Source organism: Puma concolor, chromosome A2 (genome assembly GCF_028749965.1).
Source record: "Puma concolor isolate L17-30 chromosome A2, mPumCon1.1.hap2, whole genome shotgun sequence".
NCBI classification, from domain to species: domain Eukaryota; kingdom Metazoa; phylum Chordata; class Mammalia; order Carnivora; family Felidae; genus Puma; species Puma concolor.
Genome location: NC_141668.1, coordinates 145,045,974 through 145,069,237, shown reverse-complemented (window position 1 = coordinate 145,069,237; position 23,264 = coordinate 145,045,974). Strand labels below are relative to the sequence as shown.

The window sequence follows — 23,264 nt, the reverse complement described above, 5'->3', positions numbered from 1 at the left end:
TAATTTTATAGCAATTCTCTGGGTTTTTCAAAAGACAGAAAAGCATATAGAAGAAACTAAAAATGTCTCATAATTGCTCTAACATAATACATCTAGTAATGTCACAAATCATGAATGAAGTAAGTTAAAATTCTCTAATAGAGGAAGACATGAGAAGTAAAAGTCTTATCTTCCTGCCCCTTGCCTCTACTAGTCCTCGTTCTTAAAGGTCACTGTAAATTTTTTTGTATTTCCTTAAAAAAATGTATGCATATACCAGCATTCCTAGGTAGCTATCTTATTTACTTAAGTCAGTGGGCTCATACAGAAATAGCATCCTATGTTTCCATGTTTCACTGACACAGCTTTGAGACCTTTCCAGACCATCATAAGCAGATCAGGTCATCTGTATAGCTGTATCCATAATATCTTATTGTCTGGGTATTTAATCAACTCCCTACTATGCACAGGTTTTTATTATAACTCATGCTGTAATAGACATCTAAAGGAGAAATGGAAAGGTTGGAACAAGTCAGTCCTGCAAAGTAGCACAATTATCAAATGGATTAGATGTGTTTTTCACATTTAATATTGTAGTAATATTTATATATCAAAGTTTCATCAATATTTGGTGGAAAATCACAGAAAAATTAAAATTCACTCTATGTATGATTTGTGATATTTCTGCTGTTAACGAATTTCACAGATCCTGACCAATACCCAGACTAAATTCCTTTCATGCTTAAAAATTTTTAATGAAGGAATATGACCAGTTATGCCTTATTTTTGCAAAAGATGGGGAAAGAGGATATATAATTCAAATGTAAGAGACAGTGGAGTTTACTCTTATTATCAGACATTGGACCCAGAAATTGTGACATCTCTTTAAACCAATAATCTTAAGACAAGGCTTTACTGAAAGTGTGAGTTTAAAAAATTGTTTTGTTTTTTCCTGGAGTCAGGATCCAAATCCTTCTTCTTTTAGGTTCTACTTTACAGTGAATTTTGTTACCTGATTTGAATTTTGCTTTCATAATGTGAAACCCAAAGAAGAAATTCTAATAAGGATCTCACCAGTGCCAACTATAGTTAGATGATTATTTCAGGGTTGTGCTAAATGCATTAACTTACCTATGTGCAACTGTGCTGTGAGATAGAGATGCCAGTGCCTTCTTATTTAAAAAAGGAGTAGAAGCCCACTAAGACCTCTGCTGTGGAAAGGAGGGTACTTGGGAAAACTGCATTCTAATTTTTAAGCAAATTACTAGTTTTGATTTGTGCTTAGTGGACCATTGTATCTTGTCATTAGTAGCCGAATGCTCAACTTCAATAACCAGACAGATTCTCTGGTTCAATTAAACTGGGGTCCCATTAATGAAAATAAGATCATTAAAGACCCCACAATTCTCTGCAGGCTAACAGTCATTAGCTAATGTGCACTGGGAACTGACAAAGTGAACAGAGCAGAAGTGTGGGAACGTTGGCTTTTGGGAAACACAATTATCTTATTAATTTTATTAGTGCTCTTGATCAAGTTATGTGACAGTCAGCAAAACGCACTCTAAAATGGAAGCTTCAAGGTTTCCTCTTTTGCTCAAGGGAACATACTAGAAATCATCCATAGGAAGCAACTACTTCTTTCTCTTTCCGCTTCACTGGGCTCTCAGTGTGTGCATTTATAATAAAAAACACAATTGGCATGAGTACTGTACAGTCAATTATAAGAGCACACAGTAATTTTCTCATGCAATTCAAAATCTCATCATGGGGAATCCATTTTTCAGACAGACACAAAAACAAATAGTTAAAATGAAGAAATATCTTCTGGCTTTTCCAAGATTAGAAAGTCTGCCCTTGGGCATTATTCATTAGCTGCACCTTTCAAATAAAATATCTTATACAGAGAAGAATAATTATAATTATATTCATTTATAGTAAGTTTCAAAGCCCACAAATGACAAAATTAGCAACTGCAAAGTATTTGTAGAAAGAGAACCACAAAGTTCAATATACAGTAGCCTCCTCCCATCCCCAGATGATACATTCCAAGACCACCAATGGATGCTTGAAACTATGAATAATGCCAAACCACATATATACTGTTTTTTTCCTATACATACATACCTCTGATAAAGTTTAATTTATAAATTGGGCACAGTAAGAGATTAACAACAATAACTGATAATAAAATAGAACAATTATAACAATATACTGTAATAAAAGTTACATGAATATGTTTTCTCTCAAAATATCTTATTGTGCTGTACTCACCACTCTTATGATGATGTGAGATGATAAAATTTCTACATGATGAGATGAAGTGAGATGGATGATGTAGGCGTGTGACCTAGAGTTAGGCTACTACTGGCTTTCTGAGGATACATCACAAGGATGTGAACCACAGTTGACCACAGGTAACTGAAACCTCAGATAAAGGGAGACTACTCTATTTTCAAGTAATCTTAGCTGCCTTGCATGTGCAATGGGATTTATGTTAAGAGGAACAATCATAACCCTTATGGTTATAAAGGAATAGAAATTGGGATTCACAGGGCAGGAGAAGTTTGCTATTAGATGATGATTATTAATTTTCTGTATACATGACTCAAGTTGACTATCAATTGAGATCCCATTCATGGAATTTGCAAAATATATACTAATATCCTCTTCTACAAGTTAGGATCAAATATGGCCTATGAAAAAGTTTCTGTTTAATTATAATATTGAGTTAATGATGCAATTGACATTTACTCAAATTCCTCTTTAATCTCAGGCATTACATGTGTCCTTGAACTTTAAATTTAAAAAAGATACCAAAAAAATCTGGATATAGACTTGTGTTTTCATTTAAAGACATAATTAATTCTTAAAACATTAAGCCAGAGAGATAAAAGAAAAACGAGTATTCACAATTGCTCTTATATTTGATAGGCTTTACAGCTTAGTCATTACTGTTACTGAAAGCATTCACAGCCTATCAGATACAGATAGAGTGTTTGGTTATCAAAAAAAAACAAAAACAAAAAAACACTCTTACTCATTTCATTCTGTGGTGAATCTTCCATTAAGATTGATTTGTGACCTGAGGTGTTTACAGCAGCTGTCTGGTTAGTGAGATCTTTTTCATCCATTTATGTCTCTGTCTATCCCTGCCCCCCTTAAAGATAGTACCTATAAAAATACACAATTTCTCACTACCTGTGCCCTGTGCTACCAAAATGCCTTGCCTAAAGTTGGCAATTATGGAAGCAGGTGATAGGAACATGGGGGTTTATTACGTCTTCACTCCACTTTTCTGGAAGTTTGGAAATTTCATAATAAAGGGTTTAGGAATATAGTGTCTATTTACACATAGTCCCCTGACAAGGTTTAAACTGAAAAAGTTACAAAATAGGTCCTAATTCTCTAGGAATATACAATTTAGGACATGTAATGCTGATGATGATAGACATATAGAAAATATACCAATAATAAATAAATCCAGGATAAATAGAGAGTGAAACAGTCCATTTCTGTAACTCATTCATTTCATCATGCTAGCTCCTTTCTCTGGATTCTACTTTGACCTCTCTCAAACTTTGACCCTGCTCTTTTCCCCATCTGTTACCTGGGAATCAACAAGTCCTGCCTGTGTTTCTCCTGTAGCATCACTTAGGGTCATCACTGACATTATTTGCTCAGATGGCTGTAAAGACATCTGAGTTGTATTTCTTAATCTCTGGTTTTACCTGACTTAAAGATTCATCTTGAATCTTGGTGCCAAATTCATCTTCCTAAAAAGGGCATTACTGTGTTTCTCCTTTAGGACAGTAGGAGGAGAATACTCTTCAGGTATTCTTCTGACCCAGCCATTCAGCCTTCGGAGGCCATTCTTCATACTTACTAATCCCTCAGAAAACTCACCCATGTATTTTGCTATCTCCTTGTCTTTGCTTAGTCGTCTGCACCATCTTACACTTCCATAAGTCTTATATTTATTTATAATAAAAATTTATGCAAGTATTGATTGAATGCTTTCAGGACCTACTTCTTTGTCTGTAAGTGCCTTATTATGACCATCATTTCACTTTCCTCAGGATTACTTCCATGTGAGTGTCAGCTGAGCCACAGCTTTGTTTGGATGTGTGATCCAGTGGTTTTCAACCCAGGCTACACATCAGAATCACTGAAAACATTTAAATATCCATCCAAGGCCAATTAAGTCAGAATCTCTGGAGATGAATCACAGACATTAGGAAAAAAGAATTTTTTTTTACAGAAGTTATTTTTAAAATGTCCCAGATGATTCTAACAAACAGGAAGATGAGAACCACTCAGCTGAAGAATATTAGGTTTCTTTTTTTTTTTAATTTTTAATGCTTTTTTTTTTTTTTACCTTTGAGAGAGAGAGAGAGAGAGAGAGAGAGAGAGAGAGAGAGAGCATGAGCAGGGGAAGGGCAGAGAAAGAGAGGGAGACACAGAATCGGAAGCAGGCTCCAGGCTCTGAGCTGTCAGCACAGAGCCCGACCTGGGGCTCAAACCCACAAACCATGAGATCATGACCTGAGCTGAAGTTGGATTCAGCCGTTTTAGGCCAAGAAACAGCAATCCCCAAATATGAACGTGTACAAGCCCACAGAGAGTGGTTAGAAAGTCACACATGGGGTATGAGACATGAAACTCTGGAGGAGGTTGGGCTAGGGGAGGTTGGCTTTGTGTGAGTTCCCGAGGGGTGTTTCATTTTGTCTTCTAAAATGGTGGGAAAGGGCATTAAAGGTCTTTAATCAAAGAGCAACAGGATCACATTTCTTTCTTTTTTTTTAAAATTTTTTTACATTTATTTATTTTTGAGAGACAGAGCACAAGTGGGGGAGGGGCAGAGAGAGAGGGAGACCCAGAATCCGAAGCAGGCTCCAGGCTCTGAGCTGTCAGTGCAGAGCCCAATGCGGGGCTTGAACCCACAAACCGCGAGATCATGATCTGAGCCGAAGTTGGACGCTCAACCGACTGAGCCACCCAGGCGCCCCAGGATCACATTTCTATTTCTACAGTCAGAAAGATAATTCTGACAGCAACGTGGAGATTAACTGGGAGGCTAGGGCCACGGTGGGGACCAGATCAATGAAAGTAGCAACAGGATAGAGTAGGAGACAGATTGTTTAGGAGGGATAATTGGCTGGGCTTGGAAGCATACAGGAAAAGGAGAGGAATAACCAAGGATGTTTTGATTTGGTATGTAAAAACCGAGAAAGTATTTTAGTTGCTAAAGAGAAGTTTACAATGATTTATCACAGACACGGGTCGATGCTGGAGTGACTTAGTATTTAACTTCAAGCTATAAAGCATCATTGCAATGCTGTTTTTTTTCCATTTTGTTTTTTTGTTTACTTATTTTTTTTGGTCTTACAAATAAATATGCTTATAATTTAGGTGCCTGAGTGCATACCTGATTCTGCTGAATTCAGGGGATGACCTCCAAATTTTATTTCGGTTTGGCGGAGCTTAGTCATGTTTAGCAGCTGTGTGACTTGTGGAACATCTGTTGTCAGCTGGCAGCTTCGAGGAATAATGTCTGTGGGTTCATTGGTTGGAAAGGGAACCCCACATCCAGCTGAAAACAGAGGCAAACATTCATTTCCCAAATGTAAGTCATTTTTGCCAAATGGACATACCTTATAAATGAAACCAATTAAAGTAAAATATTTTTAGAGTATAACTCTGAACGAGTTACATGACCTTACAGCCTTGGCTTTCTCATCTGTATATGAGTGTTGTAATTGCACTGCTTCCCTTCTAGGACTGTATGAAATATTAAATGAGATAAGGTGTATAACATACACAGCAGGTTCGGAGACTTGTGCAATAAATGAGAGCAATCACTGAATATATTTTACACTTATGTTTCAATACTAGAAATGTGACTCAAGAAAAGATCTAGTTAGGGGCGCTCTGATGCAGATTTCTGGGAGTACGCTGGCTCACTCATATGAGATCAGTACATGCAATGACATAATTGAATAAGTACCTAGAGCCCCTATATGAATAAAGCAATTTTTTAAACTTTTTATACTGAAATAATTTTAGATCTATGAAAGTTACAAAAATAGTAGAGTTTCTAATACTCTTTACCCAGCTTCCCCTAATGTTAACATCTTACCTTTTAATACTTTCAAAGAAAGAACAGTTTGTTATTATTAAAATAGTGTTTTTATTACTGTAATTTGTATTTCTAATGAGATTTGATATCATTCATATATACTTATGTGGATATGCAAATTTTCAGTTTAGTAAATCTTCTGTTCATGTTCTTAACTCATTTAGGTATGAGAATATTATTTTCTTATTTATTTGTACATAGGACCTCTTTTATGGCAGAGATATTAAGTCTCATCATATGTAGCAAGCAGGAATTATAAATTGGTATTAGCATTCCAAAAGTAATTTTACTATATGTATAAAAGGCTTTAAAAATGTATGTGCCATTTTACTGAGTAGTTTTACTTTACAAATCTATTCTAAAGTAAAAGAACATCAGAAACCCAGATGAAGATCTATATAAATAGGTGTTTATAATTTCTGAAAAATAAACAACTTGAATTACCAGTAAAGAGCCACAAGAAATTCTATTTATGAAGATGGCTTAATGATAGGGGAAAGACTTGTGATAGGAGGTTAAATGAAAATAATATATATAAAACTCTAACTCTACTGTAGAAAATCAATAAATAAAATGTGTGAATGGCAAAAAGGCTAAAATGAAATATACCAAAGTGTAAAATAACTTTTGATGGTTTAGCTTAAGTGTAGCTTTTATTTTCTTCTACATGAAAATGTCTATAGGTGTTTAATTTTTATAAGTAAAATTTCTAATTTTAGAATCTGGTGGAAAAAAATTGTGCATGTATATGTGAATGTAAGTAATAAGAAAAATTCAACCAAGCATCCCTTGAAAAACATCTTATGTAAGTATAAACTCTAACCACATTTATAAAGGCAAATGATGTTAGGTTTATACGCACCTAAGTCGTGGCAGTTTCCTAATTAGATACTAATGTTCTAATCTTGAAAAGGAAATGAATCATTTAACTAAAAACTTAAATACCCATCAACAATGTAATGTAATGTAATGTAATGTAATGTAATGTAATGTAATGTAATGTAATGGTTTCTAAGTGTCCTAATGCTCCAGTCATTAAAGATGCAGTAGATTTACAAATCTTACTTTTCAGGTGTTCTTTGTTGGTCCATTTCTTATCTGTCATCGACATTTAGAAAATCAATATAAAGTAGTTGAGTAAATAAACTCTCGAGATAGAAAACATTTGGAAAAGTAAATAAACTAACTCCAGATGTATATCTGACATATCATTCCAAACTCCTCTGAGGTAGAAAAAGGCAATTTCCACAACAATGCTAATATTGATAAACTAAGATTTTATATTAAAAGAGGTAGAGAAGGCTAAAAGGCCCTGAAATAAAATGCTGCATTCTCAGTCACATAATGACAAGTCATGGAAACTTTAGCTTGTGGGGACTGCGTGGATGGTATAGGGAACAATGCCGCACAAAGTTTGAAATGTATCTCAAACAAAATCTGAGTTTCCAACCAACGGAAATAAGCAGCTAACCCCTGGGAATCAAAATTCGAAGACAGAGACTATTACAAAACTCCAGTCTGAATTTTACAGGAATGTGGTTGACATGCAAATCAGATTTCACAGTAAAATGCTGTGTCATCTCTCCTTTCTATGTACCTACTCTCCCTTTGCACCCATGATTGTCTCACTACTTATTAGATTGTTCATCGAGGGAAACTGTGGGCAGTATAAAACCTGAAATAGAAGGCAAAATCAAAGAAAAACTATTGGTTTATTATTTTAAAATAAAGACTATTAATAAGCCCATTTACCAACTACTGACTCTCAAACTTTGTGGAGGAATACATGGAAAGGACCTTTAGTCTCATTTTTGTGAAACCAAACTATGAAAGAGCTTCCTAACCTGGGAGTTGGATGTTCTGATAGCCTGGAGTGGAAGTTAACTCGGCTCCCCACCACCCAGCTCACCAATAAATACCCCTTCTCCATGTCCAATTTCTAGGTCACTTTATTTTTTTAGCATTGATGGCTTAATTAAAAATAAGAATTCTAAAAACAGCATAGATCCTACATACAAATTAAATAGTGCTAAACTGTGAGTACATAGAGGGCATGGTCTGCCTTCATTCATTCATTTACTCGTTTTATCATTTAGCAAATACTTATTGGGCCTCTCCTATGTGCCAGGAGCTTATCTAATGGCTGGGAATCTAGCCAGAATGACCCTGTCCCTGGTCTTCTTGGAAACTCACATCTAGTAGGGAATGTGAAATAAATTATACTATAAATAACAATTTAATTGTATTTTGTTAAATGTTCTGAAAGAAAAGTTCCAGGTGTTATGAAAGAGGTAATGGGTCTCAGGGAAAGTCTTTTCTAATAAGGAGACATTTAAGCTGAGTCATGTAAGATAAGCAGAAAGTGGCCAGCTGAAGTAGATGGAGTGATCATTCAGGTGGAGGGAACACAGCATTTGAAGACTCTGAAGGCAGAAGGGCTGTAGTGCATTCTAGGAACTGAAAGAAAGACAATTCTGCCAAAGGATTCTTAGTGTGGGAGAGAGACCAATGAGAGAATCCCGATGGTGTATCACCATCTGGCTCAAAGGGGATGCTCAGTAAACGGTCATGATGAAAGCCCCTTAAAACAGCTGACCTAGATTACAAACAGCTGCCAAGTCCTCCACTTTTCATCTTTGGTTTTTCTTTGCTCGGCTATATCCTGAGAAGTATGCCATGCACACATTCTTTCGATACCCCATCTTTCTCCCCAGATGGCAGATAACAAATCAAGCTGGTAATCAGACACCAAGGGACCAGGGACTATGTGCATTGTTCTTCCAGACAAGTTGTATCTTCTGTAACAGACTGTGTATGGAAACATACAGACTGCTTGATTAACGTTGAAAAATGACACAAATTTTAAAGTACTTTTGCTAACAAATCTGAAAGAAAACAATGTTGGCTGGAGGGGTCAGCTCAAAACGGCAAAATGGTACGTGAAGGAGAAGACTATGAGAAAACTTACAGATCTGCTCATGCAGCATCAAAACACAACCAGATGGTGGGTTTTTTGCTGTCTTTTGCTCCCAGTATGAGTTAGAATGTTTGAGTGACTCTGTAGCCCTGTTCGGCTTTCTTTGGCCATAATGCCATCATAAAATGAATCATTCTATAGGCGTTGAATACCATTGATGAGGCTCTTAGCTAGCTTTAAAAATTAGTCATCAATTTTAATATATGTATAAAGCACTTTGTGCATTAAAAATCATCACCCCCATTTTATTGGGGGGGGGAGTGTCTTATAAAATAGTGACATTTACTTAATATTTTAATGTTTATTTATTTTGGGTGGGGGAGGATCAGAGAGAGAGGGAGAGAGAATCCCAAGCAAGCTCCAGGATGTCAGTGCAGAGCCTCATGCAGGGCTTGATCCCACCAACTGTGGGATCATGACCTGAGCTGAAATCAAGAGTCAGATGCTTAACTGACTGAGCCACCCAGGTGTCCCTAAAGTAGTTAAATTTATAGACGTATCAGTTTCTGAGTTCTCCTAATTCATATAATTTAAATAAAGATTAATTTCTTAATAGTTCAGTGGTCTCAAGACTCAACCATATTCATCTTATTTATCTGAGAACAGCCTGTAGTACCTAGCACAGTGATTTTATATATAATCTCACCTCTCTGAAACACCAGTGGGAGCCAAGTAGAAACTACAAAAGTCTTTAACTGCCAAAATATTTGTCTTAAGTTTGTTTGGGCTGCTATAGAACAGAACACCACAGACTGGGCGTCTTAGAAACAGCAGAAATTTATTTCTCACAATTCTGGAGGCTGCGGAGTCCAAGATCAAGATACCAGCAGATTTGGCATCTGATCTGGGCCCTGTTCCTATTCTGGTTCAGAGACTGTTGTTTTCCTACTCTTACCTCACATGGCAGAAGAGGCGAGGGAGCTCTCTGGGTCTCTTTTATAAGGGCACTAATCCTATTCATGAGAGCTCATGACCTAAACACTTCCCAAGGCCCCCACCTTCAAACACCATCACATTGGGGATTAAGTGTCAACATATGAATTTTAGGGGGACACAAACATTTAGTCCTTAACAATATTGCTACAAAGTCTGTTTAATTTTTATTTGTTCATTCACTCATTTGCCATGTTAACTGTCAGATTTTCTCTGGGCATGGCAGAGGTTTGAATCCTGCCCTTATGGAGCTCACTGTATAATGCAGAAAGATATTAAGAAACAGTATAATATAGTGGCTAAAAGCACAGCTCTGAATCAAGGCATCCTGGGTTCACATTCTAGTTCTATCACCTATTAGCTGTGTGACTTTGGCGTGCTAGTTTACCTTGCTGTGCCCTGGTCTCCTCATCTGTAAAACATGGATTAAAAAAATAATGCTGAACTTATAGGGTTATTGTGATGATTAAGTAAGTTAGTATATATAAGGGCCTAAGAACAGTGCCTGGTACATATAGAAGTGTTTATTTTCAATAACAAAGACTTATGTCAATTATTTCATTACAACGGACACAAAACCACCATGTCTTAGCATGCGGTTTTTATAATAAAAGGTCTTGATGTTTAAAGGGGTAAATAAGCCTTAAGTACACCAGACACTTGGCTATCCTGAAATGAATCATGCCCTTAGTTTTTTTGAAAATATTTTGTTGATGGGAAATACACATTAATATAAAATTAAGCATTTTAAAGTGAACAATTCATTGGCACACAGTCCATTTACAATGTTGTACAGCCACCACCTTTATATATATAGTTCCAAAAACACATTTTCATCATTGCAAAGTAAAATTCTTTACCCATTAGCCAGTTTCTCTCCATTCCCTCCAACCCCCATCCCTGGCAACCATTCTATATGGATTTATCTATTCCAGACATTTCATATAAGCAGAATCATACAATATGTGACTTTTTGTTTGTGTGTATGATACATACCATGTTTTGTTTATCCATTCATCTGCTGATGAACATTTGGGCTGTTTCTGCATTTTGGTCATTGTGAATAACAGTGCAGTGACTATGCATGTACATGTATCTGTTTTCCATTCTTTTGGGTATATACATAGGAGTGGCACTGCAGGGTCATATGGTAATTCTGTATTTAACATTTTTAGGAACTGCCAAACTGTCTTCCATAGTAGGTGGATTCCAATTTCTCCACATCCTTGCCAACAGCTGTTTTCCATTAAAAATAAAAATTATAGCCATCCTAGTGAGTGTGAAGTAGTATCTCATTGTGGTTTTGATTTACATTTCCCTAATGACTAAAGATGTTAAGCATTTTTTCATGTTTGTCAACTATTTATATATCTTCTTTGGAGAAATACTACAGTAGCTAAGTCCTTTGACTATTTGTTAATTGGTTGTGTGTATTTATTATTGAGTTGTAAGAGTCCTGTCAGATATATGATTTGTTAATATATTCTACCATCCTGTAGGTTGTCTTTTCAATTTCTTAATAATGCTTTTGATACACAAAAGTTTAAAAATTTTAATGTCCAATTTATCTATTTTTAAAATTTTGTTGCTGTGCTTTAGGGTCAGTCATATCTAGGAATCCATTGCCAAATCTAAGGTCATAAAGATTAAGTTCTATTTTTTTTCCTAAGAGTTTTATTTAGCTCTTAAATTGAGGTCATTGATCCGTTTGAGTTAATTTTTATATATGGTGTGAGGTAGGGGTCTATCCTCATTCTTTTGCATGCGGATATCTGTCCCAGAACCATTTGTTGAAAAGTCTCTTCTTTCCTAATTGAGTGTTCTTGGCACTCCCATAAAGAAATCAGATGTATGGGTTCATTTCTGGACTCAATTCTGTCCCATTAATCTATATGTCCATTCTAAATGTACCAAACTGTTTTGATTGCTGCAATTCTTGAGGCAAGTTTTGAAATTGGGAAGTGTGAATCCTGCAACTTTGTTCTTCTTTTTCAATATTGTTTTTGGCTATTTGGGTCCCCTTGCAATTCCATATGAATTTGAGGATTGGCTTTTTCATTTCTGCAAAGAGGTCACTGAAATCTTAAGAGAGATTGCACTGAATCTCTAGATCTCTTTGGGTAATACCAGCATCTTAACAATATTGTCTTCCAATCCATGAACATAAGATGTCTTTCCATTTATTTAGGTATTCTCTAACTTCCTTTAGGAATGTTTTGTAGTTTTCAGTGAACAAGACTTTCATTTTCTTGGTAAAATTTATTCCTATGTATTTAATTATTTGGGATGAATATATAAATGAAATTGTTATCCTTAGAGTTTTTGAGATATGAAGTCCTATTAGAAATAATATATAAAATACCTACTTATATAATTGCTAATTTTTAAAAAAATGTTTATTTATTTTGGGGGGGGGGAATGCGCACACATGAGCTGGGGAGGGGCAGAGAGCAAGGGAGAGAGAGAATCCTAAGCATGCTCCACGTTGTCAGTGCAGAACCTGATGTGGGGCTTGATCTCATGAACTGTGAGATCATGACCTGAGCCAAAATCAAGAGCAAGAGTCAGAAGCTTAAATGATTGAGCCACTTAGGCACCCTTAACCTTCCATTCTGAGAGAGAGAGAAAGAGAGAGAGAGAGAGAGAGAGAGCACACATGTGAGCAGGGGAGAGAATCTCAAGCAGGCTCCCCCCGATGTGGGGCTTTATCCCACAACTCTGGGATCACGACCTGAGCTAAAATCATGAGTTGGGTGCTCAACCAACTGAGCCACCCAGTGTCCCTACAATTGATATTTTAATCAGAATAGTTCTGTGTCTTGATATATAGATATTCATAACCCATTTTTGTGGGATCTACTATTGGCTAGGCACCTCTGCTATACTGAGATCTTATGCCTTTTCTTGCCCTGGGGTGGTTTACTAGGCAAGGGCAATCTGAGTTCAATTCCACTGCAGGAAGGAGTGGGCATGCAGCCTTAAACTGATGAAATCTGATAGGATGTGCACTCACCTGACCTGGAGATAGAGAGGCAGAGAAACTCTCAACAGTGTTAATTATTAAAAACACTAAACCATTCCAGTTACTGAGGAAGGCGAACTTGTATACTGTTGAGGAAGGAACAGTCAGAGGCCTGGCCTAGGGTTCCACCTTCCTGACCTCAGCACAAGATACCTCATTTCCATGGGCCTTATTTTCCTCCTCTGTGTAATTAAGACATTGGATTAGATGATCTCTAAGGCCCTTCCCTGCTCAATGAGTCCATTATGGCAAGATGTCAGTATTTCTAGTTTTTTCTCTGGTCTTTGAAGGGATAATTTTCTTCACATTGCTTGACATTCAATAAAGGCTTATTGAATAGAGACAGTGACTGAATGAATAACTGAACAAACAATTAGCCAACCTTTACTTCATTAATTCATCAGACATGTATGACAGATTACCAACACCAGGCCATGTGCTAGAGATAAAAATATGGAGACTTAACCTATGCCCTCAAGGGGCTCTCAGTCTGAAATTATACTTTGAATTATTCTATTCTTGCATTTTTCAACACAGAACACATCCCCAAGTGCTGATATCTTATTTTATTTTTTAAGTTTATTTATTTATTTTGAGAGTGAGCACATGCAAGTGAGGGAGAGGCAGAAAGAGAAGGGAGAGAGAATCACAAGCAGGCTCCATGCTGTCAGTGCAGAGCCCCATGCAGGGCTTCATCTCACAAACTGTGAGATCATGACCTGAGCCAAAATTGAGAGTCAGAGGTTAAAGCAACTGAGCCACCCAGGCGCTCCACTGTGATATTTTAGAAAGAACACTGAACTGGGTGTCAGAAGACCCATAAAGTCATCAGTGACAGAGTCTAAGTCCATGCCTAGTGGATAATCACTTGTTCTTTCCTCTCTCTTTTCTCTCCTCTTGTTCTTCTCTTACCTATGTGTGTGTGTGTGTGTGTGTGTGTGTGTGTATTTAATGTAGAATGATACAAGTTAATCAATAATTCAGTCATGCAAATGCTTAAAAATGCCAGTCCATGTCCCCTTGGGAACCATAAAAGTCATAAATTCATTTGAACCAGCATGCTTTACTACTTGTTCAGCATAAGCCATTCCTCCGGGCAAGTGAAAAACTGGTTAATTTCTTGTTTTAGGGTTCTAGTAATTCACTTTCTATTATATTGCACTGTGTAAACAGAGAACAGCAATGGAATCAGGCAACATTGCCTAGCATGGGTGAGTTTAAGAGGTTCTAGAGTGAAATGCAGCAGTTTAAATAAGCCAAGGACAACAAAGTACTGAGCTTAAGTAACATTTAATACAGTATCTTTAAATAAAATCTCAGAATGGAATGTAAGAAACAGGAAAAAGAGTTTCCTAAGATAAAAGTCTCAATACTATGACTAACAGATCTGTCTTTGAAGGAGAAAATCAACCCTCCCACTACTTTCAGTATGAAAGACAAAGGGACATCCATAACTTATCGAATACAGACATGTTTAACATGGCCGGTCACCAAATCGTGACATTCTTATTCCATGACATGTCTTGCCTTGTTTTTTTTTAAGGAGGCTCCAGCCCAGTGTGGGGCCTGAACTCATGACCCGAGATCAAGACCTGAGCTGAGACCAAGAGTCAGATGCTCAACTGACTGGGCCACCCAGGCACCCTCCCCCTGCCCCCAGCTTTCTAAAATTTCCCCTCCCTTCCACCCTCCCAAGAAGGGCAGTACACTGTAGTAATTAGGAGTATATAGTCGAGTCCTAATGACAGGCTTCAAAACCTGCCTTTACTACTTAACAGTTGTGTGACACTGGGCACATTATCTGACTTCTCTGTGCCTAAGTTTCCCTATCTATAAAATGGGCATAATAGTAACATCCACTTCATAGAGTTGTTATGAGCATTAAATTAAGTTCATATATAAAGTGTTTAGAACACCTACTGCTCCTATTAGCACCATAATCATCACTGCTATCACTTCTGCTGCCAACCTCCTTGGCCAGGGACACTCATTTTGCCCCATACTGTTATCCTTTCTCCTCTTTTATCAAATGTCTTCATAAGTATTCTTGTACTGTTTATGTTTCTAGTGTCTAAAATTACACAGTGAACTTTCAGGGAAGGAAATTTGCTCTACCTCTTTATGTCACACAAAACATGCAGCCTAGTAATAGAATATTATATTAAATCATTACTCCCACCCCTACCATGTACCATATACTGAACTCCCTGTTCCTTGAACACATCAGATATATTCATGATACCCTGCCTTTATGCACATACACTCTTTCCTCTTTTAGAAATGCTTTCTTTTCTTGTTATCCATTTTCATTACCTGGGAAATTATTATTTTTCCTTCAGGATATATTTTGGAAATTTATTTCTCTAGGTGAGTATAGACCAAACACTGCTCTATGGATAGATACTGACCCATGAAGTCATTTTCACTGGTCTGTGGTGAAAATGTCAGCCTTTATTCTGAAATTAACACCTTCCTAATGTGTGTGTGTGTGTGTGTGTGTGTGTGTGTTTAAATGTCTTTTCAATTAATGAAATGATCAGAATAATTGTAGTTTTTCTTTTTTTGTTTGTTTTAAAGCTCTGATTTGGCAAATTCAAAAGTTGGCAACCTTATGTCAGTCAATTTTTTCTTAACTTGGTAGGTCTGTGAAATCAAAGTGCCTCTCCAGGTGGCTTTCTCAAATAAGAGGTAAGTGCTCCAGACTCTCCTCCCACTGCTTGTTAAGCCCATTAGTTAAGTTTCTTCCAGGTATAACAATCTACATGTACATGTAAATCTTCCTGAGAGATCCCAAGCTCCTCAAAGCAGAGGCTGTGTCAACCCAGTGCCTGATTACAGGAGGCAGATAAATGTTTAGCATCTACACAATGAATCATAGTTTTTATCTTGTCACATACATTTTTATATTTTATTGGATCTTCACAACCACTTCATAATAATTAATGAGGAAACAATGCTCAGAGATGTTCAGAACTCACACAAAGCACAAAGTTGGTACATGATCACAGCAATGGACTGTGGGACCATTAACCTGTATCTTTGGCCTCTACAATACCAATTTAACTTCTCCAAGATGTACTTGGTTTACACACCTTATGCTTTCAGTGGGAATGTAATAGTATTTTGCTTAACCAAGGAACAATTATTATCCTCACTTTACTGATGCAGAACCTGAAGCATAGAGATTGGGTGAGCACTTGTACAAGGTTAAGTCCTGGCAGCTAAGTGAGGAATATGGGGTTATATTCCACAGCACCCTGAACCACAGCATGCCTCCCCAAGTCTATTTGGAACATTTGAGGCAATCTGAGATGCCACATTCATAAGGCTTTTTTTCAGTCCTTCTGAAAAACTAAAAGAAATCATGCCAATGTTTGTTCTTGGAATTTTTTACAGATTACCCATTCATTTAAAAAACTGATTATAAAACAAAATATGTGTATATTGTTCAAAAATACAAATGGTACTACAAGATTATGAGACAAAGTCATCATTCCCTGATTGCTGCCCTCCCCCCTCACTCATCCCCCCAGGCTCGCAATGCAGAGGCAACTATTCTGAAGCCTCAGCAATAGCTTCTATCTTCTGGTACTTATTTGTTTATAAACAGTAGCCTCATATTGGCATTTCTGCACTTATGCTTTAGATAATATCTCTGACTTCCTAGTTTGGAAAAAAAAAAGATTTAGCACGTTAAACTACCACACCACCTTCCTTCCCTCCCCACATCTTTCAAATAGGATTTTTCATAATTTTTGGATAACTTATTATTTAGTATGGTACATTATTAAGATTATGTACAAAAATTGTGCCAATAGAGGCAACTATTTTTAAGGCAAAAATCTAAAAGGTGGACAGCACCAAATGCAGGCAAGGCAAGAGTTACTCTCATTCATTTCTGGTGGGAATACAAAATGGTATAGCCACTTTGGAAGACAGTTTGACAGTTTCTTAAAAACTAAGCTTACTCTTACCCTATGAACTGGCAGTCATCCTCCTCGATATTTACCCAAATGGGTTGAAAATTTATGTTCATACAAAAACTTGCACAAGAATATAGCAGCTTCATTAATAATTGCCAAATTTTGGAAGCAACCAAGATGTCCTTTGGTAGGTTAATGGAAAAACAAACTGGTAATACAGACAAGAGAATATTATTCAGCATCAAAATGATATGAACTATCAACCCATGAAAAGACATGGAGGAACTTTTTTAAAAAAATGTTTATTTTTGAGAAAGAGAGAATGAACGAGCAGGAACGGGGGAGGGGCAGAGAGAGAGAGGAAGACAGGGGATACGAAGCAGGCTCTGCGCTGACAGCAGAGAGCTTGATGTGGGCTTGAATCCACAAACTGCAAGATTATAACCTGAGCCAAAGCCAGATGCTCAACTGATTGAGCCACCGAGGCACCCCTGGAGGTTAAAAGGCATATTACTAAGTGAAAGAAATCAGTCCAAAAAGGCTATATGTTGCATGATTCCAACTATGTAACATTCTGGTGAAGGCAAAACTATGAAGACAATAAAAAGACCAATGGTTGCCAGGAATTAATAGGGAGGGAGGAATGAATGGGTAGAACCTAGAAGACAAGGGCAGTGAAACTATTCTGTATGCTAGTATATTGTTAGATACATGTTATTATTCATTTGTCAAAACCCACTGAGTATACACCACTAAGAGGGAATGCTAATGTAAACTATGGACTTTGGGTGATGATAAAGTGTTTATGTAGTTCATTAATTTTGGCAAATGTACCACTCTGGTATGAGTGGCTATAGCTGTGGAGACTGTGCATATGCGGGGGTAACGAGGACATAGAAATTCTTTGCAATTTGCATTCAATTTTGCTGTGAACCTAAAACTGCCCTTAAAAATAAAATGTTTTTTTTAAAAAGCTGTACACATTTAAGCCATGTAATATGCTATGATTACGTTTCTTTTCTTGTACAGCTTTTTGTTTTCCTTAGGGTTGATCACTGTTTTATTTTGTGATAGATTTTTGTACACACCCCACATTAATTCTTCCCAAACCCCCTATTAGCACTATAAAATCAAATCAACTTTACTTTCCATGTTCAAACACATCATATTGTATCAGATATATTCTTTTCCTAGAGACTTTCTTCTTGAAAGCCTCCATTTTCCTGCTGAAATCTGGACTGTTGTCTAGATGTGCTGAACAAATGTCATCCTTTGAATTCCTTTAACCACAATTCTGAAAATTCTCTTTGCTTTTCTCTGAAATCTTGTTTCTTGGATCCCACATACTCCTTTTTCTTGATCTACTCCTTATATTTTATGGAGAATATCTTCCAGATCTTTTCTGACAAAGGATTTAAATAAATATAAATTTTTGAGACCTTGCATGTCAGCAAACACCTTTATTTTGCACTCAATTAATTGTTAGACCGGATGGGTGTAAAATTCTAAGTTGAAAGTAATTTTTCCTTATATTTTGAAGGTATGGTTTCAAGGTCTTCTACCATCTAATGTTGTTGTATGAAGTCAGACATTATTCTTATTCCTACTCCTTTGTATGCAACTTCAATTTAAAAAAAATTCTGGAAGCTTTAATAATCTTTTCTTTTTTTCCCTCCTATTCTGAAATTACACAATGGTGACTCTTTTCTTCTTTTTTTTCTTTTTCTGTTTTTGATGAGCTATGTCAATCTGAAAACACCTGACCTTTAATTTTGGGAAATCTTCCTATATATCATCCCTCCTGTTTCCTCTAGTCTCTCACTTAGAATCCTATCATTCTGTTGATGGGTCTCTTGGACTAACTTCTAATATTCTTAACATTTGGATCTTATTTTCAGTCTTTCGGGCTTCTTAAAAAAATTTTTTTTATTCTAAATCTCTGAAGAAAGACAATACAATACAATCTCAAAATAGCTATATAGTTTCTGTGTCAAAATGTCCAGTATACACTCAAAACTTACTAGACATATTAGGATACAAGAACAAGAGAAAAACAGACAACAAAAACAGACCCACAGGACAGACAGACATTGGAATTGTGAGCCATGCCTTTTAAAATAACTTTGCTTAATATATTTGAGAAATTAAATAATGAGATGGAGAATTTCAGCTAAGGAATGGAAACTATAAAAAAAATCTAATGGAAATTCTAGAAACAAAAAATATAATAACTGATATTAAGAATGCCAAAGTATGTGTTCATTTATCTTCTTGACAAATATCTAAAGAAATGCCTGTCTAGAAGCTCCAAGAGAAATGTAGAATGACTCTAGCAGCACTATTCAAAATGCCTAATATGGCCAAATAAATTGTCGTACATTCACACGATGCCATACTATGTACAGTAATTAAATTAGCAATATAGGTGAATCTCACAAACACATTATACACAAACACATTAAAATACATGTTAAAGAATGTATATTTGGAAAGAATATATACTATATGATTCCACTTAAATAAACTTCAAAAATAGGTAAAATTAATTTAAATTGTTAGAAGTCAGGAGAGTGTGACCTCTCAAAAGAGAGAGGGACATGACTGGGAGGGGATTATGAGCAGGGATTCTAGGATGTTTGTAGTATTCTATTTCTTGATCTGGATCATGGTTACAGAAATGTGTTCACTTTGTGGTAATTCATAAAGCTGCACACTTATGATTTATAAATGTTTTTAAATTATATTAAAGGCTTATAAGATAATAAACTTCAATAAAATACAAGAACAAATAACTCCTATTTTACAGATGCAGTGTTTTCTTAACTTTGAGAAAAGCATGTATCTATTTCCTACTTTATCTATTTCCTTCTTTCTGTTAGTTCTTGTGTCTATCTAACATGTATCCAATGTACCTGAGTTGAAAAGTTCTCTGGATCAGTTTCTCCAGAGAAGAAATATCCTATTGTTTGCTTATTTGGAGTTAGAAAGGGAATCTGGGATCCGTTAGCAGTCCATATGGAATTTTAGCCAATTTCCTTGCTTTTAGCCACACTCTTTTATTTCCTGCCTTTGGCAGGGGGCTGCCAATTCTTGAGCCCCTCTGAGCTTCTACATTATGAATCTCATTGGTGAATCTCTCTGTAAACCCACTAGTTTCAGCTTCCTCTGCTCTTCTAAGTCAGTTGTCATTCCTCAATCTTACAAAATTTATGAACACACTTTGTCTGTTGTTAGCTACTCTTTCATAATTTTCATCCTGGTGGGTTTATTGCCATTTTTAGTCCTATAATTTTAGTGGGGTTTGAGGAAGGATCAGAGATAAAAACATGTATTTAATATGCCATATTTTGATTTACTCTTTTCCTTACATTTATTTAAAAATATTAATCAGGTTATGATTTACCTCCTATGATCTGATGTAGAATGCACATACATTTCTATAAATTTTGAGGTTTCTTATTAGCTGGGTGCTATTTTTTTTAAAAATGAAGTCTTTTGCTTTCTTGTATAGCCTTTTTTAAAAAAAATTTTTTAACGTTTATTTTTTGAGAGACAGCATGAGCTGGGGAGGAGACAGAGAGAGAGGAGGTCACAGATTCTGAAGCAGGCTTCAGGCTCTGAGCTGTCAGCACAGAGCCTGATGCGGGGCTCAAACTCATGAACCATGAGATCATGACCTGAGCCGAAGTTGGATGCTTAACTGACTGAGCCACCCAGGTGCCCCTCTTGTATAGCCTTTAAATGGTACATAAGATGAGTGGCTGGACTTCCTGCCTTGTAATCTCTCTGGGAGCTGTTAATGCACTGCTGTGTTTTGTTATCAAATGAAATTTATAGGCACAGTTTCTTGTTCCACAGAGTGAACCACACAAGGATTTCTCAGACACTCATCCAGACAGAGCACAAGTCTAAAGTCTACTTTATACAAACTTCTAAGAAATCACCTTTGCCATCTTATGTGCTGCTCTGTTTCCTGGGCTTCTAGAAAAATTGATTTTGTTAAAAATAACCCCAGACAAAAATCAAAAGGAAGCATCAGTATTCTCTCAATACTTTCAGTTGTTTAAGACTATCTTAGGAGAGTTTGTGCCATCTTATAAATTCTGGACAGTTCAGTTATCTGCAGAATATATTTATTAATCATATAATGAATAATCAATGTGTATATTTCCAATCTTTCTACAAATAATATGAGGAATAACTCAATCATCTTTCTATTTTAACATGATTATTGGAAAATTAATATATAAATGTAATTTCTCCCAAATGAGTTCATGAAATAACCACAGAATAATGAGATAGTATACGTTGGACAATAGCAGAGCTTTTTGAATGTTGACATCTTTTGAACACCCTTGTTAATTTGGTGATTTTACTACATCAATGAGTCCTATCTCCTTAGTTGGAAATCAGACATTTGCTTTGTTAGCCTCCCTTGCAGCATGTGACCTAGCCTCTACAAGTCAGACAGTACAGTCAGACCTACAGAGTCTTTGCCCAGTTGCAGTAGCTATTGGGGGTCTTCCTTGGAGCAGTCCTGTGGTGGGAGCTGCGTTTGTTTTTGGCTGTAGCCTCTAAGCCTGATTTTCTGGACATCCTTGAGGTTCTATGAACTGGCTAATTTCCTTAAATAAATTCTTTTTTCTGTTTCAACTACCTAGACAGGACTCCATCGCTTGCAACTAAGAACCTCGACGGATTCGCATGGTAAGTGCTATCATAAACAAACAAGAAAAATAACCACAAAAATAAAAAAGATATCTTTGTGACATTCAGCTATATTTAAACACGTGATTCAGAGTAAAGAATGACATATGCTACAACATGGATGAATCATGAGGTCTTAGGCTAAGCGAAATAAGCCAACTATAGAGAGACAAATACTGTATGATTTTACTTATATAAGGCAACTAAAATAATTAAATTCATGGAATCAGAGTAGAATGGTGGTTACCAGCAGTTGAGGAGGGGGGAAATGGGAGTTACTAATCGATGGGTTTTGGTCAAGATGAAAACGCTCTAGAGATCTGCTATACAGCATTGCACCTGTAGTCAACAATAACATGTTATACACCTAAAAGTTTGTGAAGAGGACAGATCTCATGTTAAGTGTTTATTCCACAATAACATGAAAAACCATTTCCATGTACTCATACTATCCAAAGGTGTGTCTAATTTTTATTTTTATTTTTATTTTTTTCAACGTTTATTTATTTTTGGGACAGAGAGAGACAGAGCATGAACGGGGGAGGGGCAGAGAGAGAGGGAGACACAGAATCTGAAACAGGCTCCAGGCACTGAGCCATCAGCCCAGAGCCCGACGCGGGGCTCGAACTCACGGACCGTGAGATCGTGACCTGGCTGAAGTCGGACGCTTAACCGACTGCGCCACCCAGGCGCCCCAGGTGTGTCTAATTTTTAAAAACACATTGGAGAATTTAAAAATCTTGGTAGCAATTTGAACATACCGTCTTTATCAACAGTGTCTTGAGGCTTGCATTTTAAAGTAAAGATCTTCCGTAGCTTACAGTTAGCAGAGACAATAATTCCATCCAATGACTGGAAAACTGCTCCCTTGAATATTTCACTGGTAAATGCTACCAAGTCTATACATAGATTGCACCACTAAAATAAAGGAAAGAAGGGTAAGTACTTTTCAATAATCACATAGGTGAACAAGCCATCTATATGTGGGTAGTCCAGAGAGTGGAGGCAATTATCTGGATCAACTTGCCCCAAAACAACTTTCCCCCTTAAGCAAATCTCTATTTTGGCTTCAGTTTTCTTAAAAATTGCATTGATTCTTCCAAAGAAGTCATCGTAATCTAAACTATACATTGGTCATCTGACTGTAGAGTTCTCATTACAAGGCAAGATTTTGACAACTTTGGGAAATAACTCTGGATCTGTAGGCAGTATGCTAGTGGGAAGCTAATTGCAGGTGCGTTAGACCACTTAAATCTTGAAAATCAGGGATAAGTAGCCAATTGTTCCTTCAAGGGGACTAATTTGATCATAATTAGCCACTTATATTTGTTAAAAAAAATCATGGATGAAATTGGAAGCCGGGTTTAAATTGTGGCCGGTGCTGTCTACTTATAACCAATTAACCTATTGTACAGAAATAGATTCTTCTAAAGAATTTGTAATTATGCCTGGTATTTGCCAGTTTTTAAAGTACTCTTTGCAGGGACTAATTTCTGCCCATTAAACAATTAGACTCCTCAATACTTCATCAAATGAATTCTCTAAATGGTCTGACTGAGTTAAAGAAAAGGAGAAAATAATCATTTA

General features: G+C 36.5%; 1 protein-coding gene across 10 annotated transcripts in view; it reads right to left on the bottom strand.

The window, feature by feature from the left end:
* The window catches only part of CFAP20DC (CFAP20 domain containing), a 239,747-nt gene that overhangs the window by 102,724 nt on the left and 113,759 nt on the right, over window positions 1-23,264 (bottom strand). For all 10 annotated transcript variants that reach the window (XM_086697760.1, XM_025916478.2, XM_086697758.1 and 7 more), the window contains 2 exons: window positions 22,439-22,595; window positions 5,405-5,569 (listed from right to left, as the gene is read on the bottom strand). In XM_086697760.1, coding sequence (XP_086553886.1) covers window positions 5,405-5,569; window positions 22,439-22,595 — 322 coding nt within the window. The remainder of the gene's footprint in view (window positions 1-5,404; window positions 5,570-22,438; window positions 22,596-23,264) is intronic.